The 3,623-nt window shown below is 63.2% G+C and overlaps 1 protein-coding gene across 1 annotated transcript in view; it reads right to left on the bottom strand.

Moving 5' to 3' along the window:
• LOC104167682 (prominin-1-A-like) overlaps positions 1 to 3,623 on the bottom strand; it is a 10,049-nt gene that overhangs the window by 1,094 nt on the left and 5,332 nt on the right. The window contains 10 exon segments of the mRNA XM_009708004.1: positions 610 to 722; positions 989 to 1,078; positions 1,175 to 1,243; positions 1,566 to 1,646; positions 1,989 to 2,042; positions 2,173 to 2,262; positions 2,473 to 2,544; positions 2,805 to 2,948; positions 3,063 to 3,147; positions 3,379 to 3,470. Of these exon segments, the coding sequence (XP_009706306.1) occupies positions 610 to 722; positions 989 to 1,078; positions 1,175 to 1,243; positions 1,566 to 1,646; positions 1,989 to 2,042; positions 2,173 to 2,262; positions 2,473 to 2,544; positions 2,805 to 2,948; positions 3,063 to 3,147; positions 3,379 to 3,470 (890 nt within the window).

Raw genomic sequence — 3,623 nt, forward strand, 5'->3', positions numbered from 1 at the left:
CCCCGCAGGGCCAAGCCATAGCCCTCAGCAGTTGGAAATCCAACTGGGGACCGCTCAGTACCCTCAGGGGTTGGCAGCTGCGCCGGCGGTGGGGTTGCTGGTCAGAGGGCCCCAAAGGGATGGGGAAAGGGTCCCAGAGGGCTGGGGGGCAGCCCCGGGATGCCAGAGGCCACTGGTGCATGAGCAAGGACTGCACCCTCGTGGCAACAACGCCAGCCACACAGTGCATTGCATTCTGCGTGGCGTCCAGCTGTGCTCCCATTTTGGGGCCCCAGCACAAAAAATGGTGCAAAGCGGAGAAAGTCAAGTGGCAGACCTCTGAGCCGGGCTGGGGGCTGCAGCCCTGCCGTGCAAGCCGGGCTCCTTCCTCCGAGGGGGCATCACATGCACCTTCAGCTGCCCAAAGGAGGGTTGCAGAGCAGGCAGAGCCAGGCTCTTCTCCAAAGCATCTCCGTTCTCGGAGGCTGAAGGTCCCAAGCCACCTCCCCAGCCCACATTACTTTAGGATCAGCCCAAGGGGCTGCTGCAGGGCACATGAAGGGGCGGTTTGCAGTGTGCAAGGGGGGACCCCAGACCCAGCACAGTTGCAGCGGGCAGGCAGCTCCTCACGTGTAGTCATCGGCGACGTCCATGCGGCGGTAAAACTTGGCGAGTCTCACAGCCAGGATGATGCCGGGCAGCAGGAAGAAGGTGCACCAGCCCAGGCTGAACCAGAAGGCGTTCTGGGTGTGGGAGGAGAGCCATCAGAGCCTGGACAGCAACTGGGAAAGCCTCTTCAGCTCCCGGGCCCTCCCACCGACCCCCCCAAACCACCCCGTCTCACAGCCTGGCCTTTGCTCTTAGCCACAGCAATGTGCCAGGGAGATGCTGAGCCCTCCTTGCGCAGGACAGAGATGGGTATCCCTCACCCTGTGTGGAAGGGTTCAAGGGGACCCACATACAAGTCACCCCACACAGAAGTCACCCCACACACCGCTGCCCCACTCACCAGAGAGTCCAGGATGTAGTTGCAGGTGATGGTCTCCACGTTATCCAGGGTCTGAGCTATGGGCCTGCAACGGGCCACATCTCCTGTCAGCTGGGGACATGGTGGGAACAGGACATGTCAGTGTCCCCAGAACCCTTCAGCCTGTCCTCCCCTTCCCCCCACCCCACCGAGGACGGCTCAGCTCACCCTGCTCTTGGCCCAGATGATGTAGGTCTCAAAGAAGTCCAACAGCCCCTCCAGGAAGGCCCACGTCTCCTGGAAAGGGGCAAGCAGAGAGTGGAGATGCTGCACCCCCAGCCCACTCCATGCCCCATGTCCCCTCCGTGTCAGGATCAGGGCTGTCTGACCACCTCAACCCAGTGGCAATGGGGCTGCAAGCCCAGCCCCACCCTGGCCCCTTGCCTGGGGTGCCATGAGGGGAGGGGGCACCCAGGGGTGCAGGGACCTCCAGGAAAGACAACAGGGCAGGACGAGCAGCCAGATATTGCTTGGCATCCCTGCACAGAGGGAGGTCTTGGTGTGGGGGTCTGGTCACATCCCCACCGGGTGGCTCAGCAGTAGGGCAAGGCAAGCTCACGTTCTTGATGATGTTTGCCATCTCCCTCTCCAGGAACTCCTGGGTTTCACTGACTTTGTCCAGCACGGCTTTTGTCTCTGCCTGGGGTGAAAGGTGCTCTCAGCAGTGTGATGGGGGAAGTGGGGTACCCACATCTCCCCCACCCTGCCCGGCAGCAATCCCTGTGGTGCCCTCAGCAGTCACACTGGCAGTCCTTGAATACCTCAGCTGCAGGGAGTGGATGCCTGGCAGTGTCTGTGGCGTGGGCCCCCTCCCTTTGCCCCACAAGCAGACCCGACAGTGCACACCTGGGGAGCCCCACAGCAGCCCCCAGCCCCACATACTGCAGTTTAGCCCCCACCATCTCCACTGAGGGACCTCAAGGGTGCTTCGCAGGGTGCCCTGGACTGGGGTGCGCTCAGGAGGTCCCCTCCTGTAGCTTACCTCGAGCTGGGCAGCCCTGCTCTGCACTGAGTGGATGTTCTCCTTCAGGCTTTGCTAGTGATGGAGAGAGGGTGATCAGAGTCATGGACCCCACGGCTCAGCTGAGACCCCCCCCAACAGGCTCTGAGCCCTGGGGGAGCTCAAGCGAGCACCCCTAGGATCTTCCCACTCCACCGTCGCTCACCAGTGGCCCAGAGAAGCTCATCTGCATCTCCTTGTCCAGCTCCCTCAGCTTGCGAGCATCAGCCTTCAGGTCCTCTTTCACATCCGTGCCCTGGAGGAGCTGCGGTCAGTGGTGCCCCCAGCACGGGGTCCCTGCCCCACCACAGCCGTCTGATGGGGGGGCCAGGCTGGAGAAAAGAGCTGGGCCAGGATGAAGGGCTTCGTCTCCCCTTGGCACCCAGGCAGGTCTGCGGAGGAGCCCCTGCAGCCATTGGCTTTGGGAACAGGGTGACCACAGCCCCAGGGTGCCATGGGCTCTCACCGCTTTGTCTGCCAGCTGCTCCAGCTCTGCAGCCAGATCCAGGAGGCTTCCCTGGGTCACGTTCTGATCCAGCTGGAAAAGGCAGAGGCAGAGCTCTGAGAATGGGGAATGGGGCTCACAGGGGGGGCATAACCTGTCCCTGCTGGGCAGAGAGGAGCCAGGGCGTCCCAGGTGGAGGAGGTGCACACTTGCCCCAATGGGTGACACAGACCCCAGGGGACACCCACGGAGCCTGCAGTGGGATTCCCACAGCAGCAAAGGGAAGGGGCAGTGGACCCCCTCAACACACTTCTGGACACCCACATCCGAACACCAGGCTGCCCCCAGCCCACCTGCTCCAGGGTAGGGGTGAAGTCGGGGGGCTGCCCAGCCCGGCTGGCGTTCAGCAGCAAGTCTCTCTGGCTCTGGCTGAGCAGGGAGATGGGGCTCATGGTGATGTTTATCTTCTCGAAAGCCGTGGAGATCTCTCCTGTGTACTGCCAGAGCGAGGGGAGCTGCGATGGGGCATGGTGCTGGCCCCTCACTGTCCCCCCAATGCCAGCCCTGCACCCCCAGCTCTGCCCCCCAGACCCTGGCACCCCCACACTCACCTGGCTGATGTTCAAGAGCTCGTCCAGGGACACGCTGTGGTCCAGGTGCAGCGTTTGCCACAGGGAAGTGTCTTGCTGGCACTGCCTGCAGGTTGGGGGCATGGGGCTGAAAACAGGGCAGGCGAGGGCCACCCCCTCCCAGGAGCGTGTCCTCACCCACACAGGCAAGTCACACCTCGCTCCTTCCCTGGCGTCGGCACCTGCCCTCAGCCAGGGCACGTAGGGCAAGCTGCCCCCATCCTGGGGAGCATCCAAGGGCGCCGAGCAGCTGTACCCCACCCCCCCAAAAAGATGCAGTGCAGGGGCTGGGACCCACCTGTATATCTCCGAGAAGTTTGTTGTGCCACCCTCCTGGCCCAGCAGTTCTGACAGGTTGAAGCCAGGGATCAGGCCAGGGGTGTCCAGGAGCTGAGAGCAAGGGAAGAGATGGAGAAACTAGACATGATGCAGGGCAGGACACCTGGGAAGAGCATCCCAAACCAGCGAGCATTGCCTCCGCTCCACCAGCAGCCCTCACAAGGGCCGCAGTGGCTCCGGGGCCGGGGGGGGCCCCACCCTGGG

Source organism: Cariama cristata, unplaced genomic scaffold (genome assembly GCF_000690535.1).
Source record: "Cariama cristata isolate BGI_N322 unplaced genomic scaffold, ASM69053v1 scaffold24239, whole genome shotgun sequence".
NCBI classification, from domain to species: domain Eukaryota; kingdom Metazoa; phylum Chordata; class Aves; order Cariamiformes; family Cariamidae; genus Cariama; species Cariama cristata.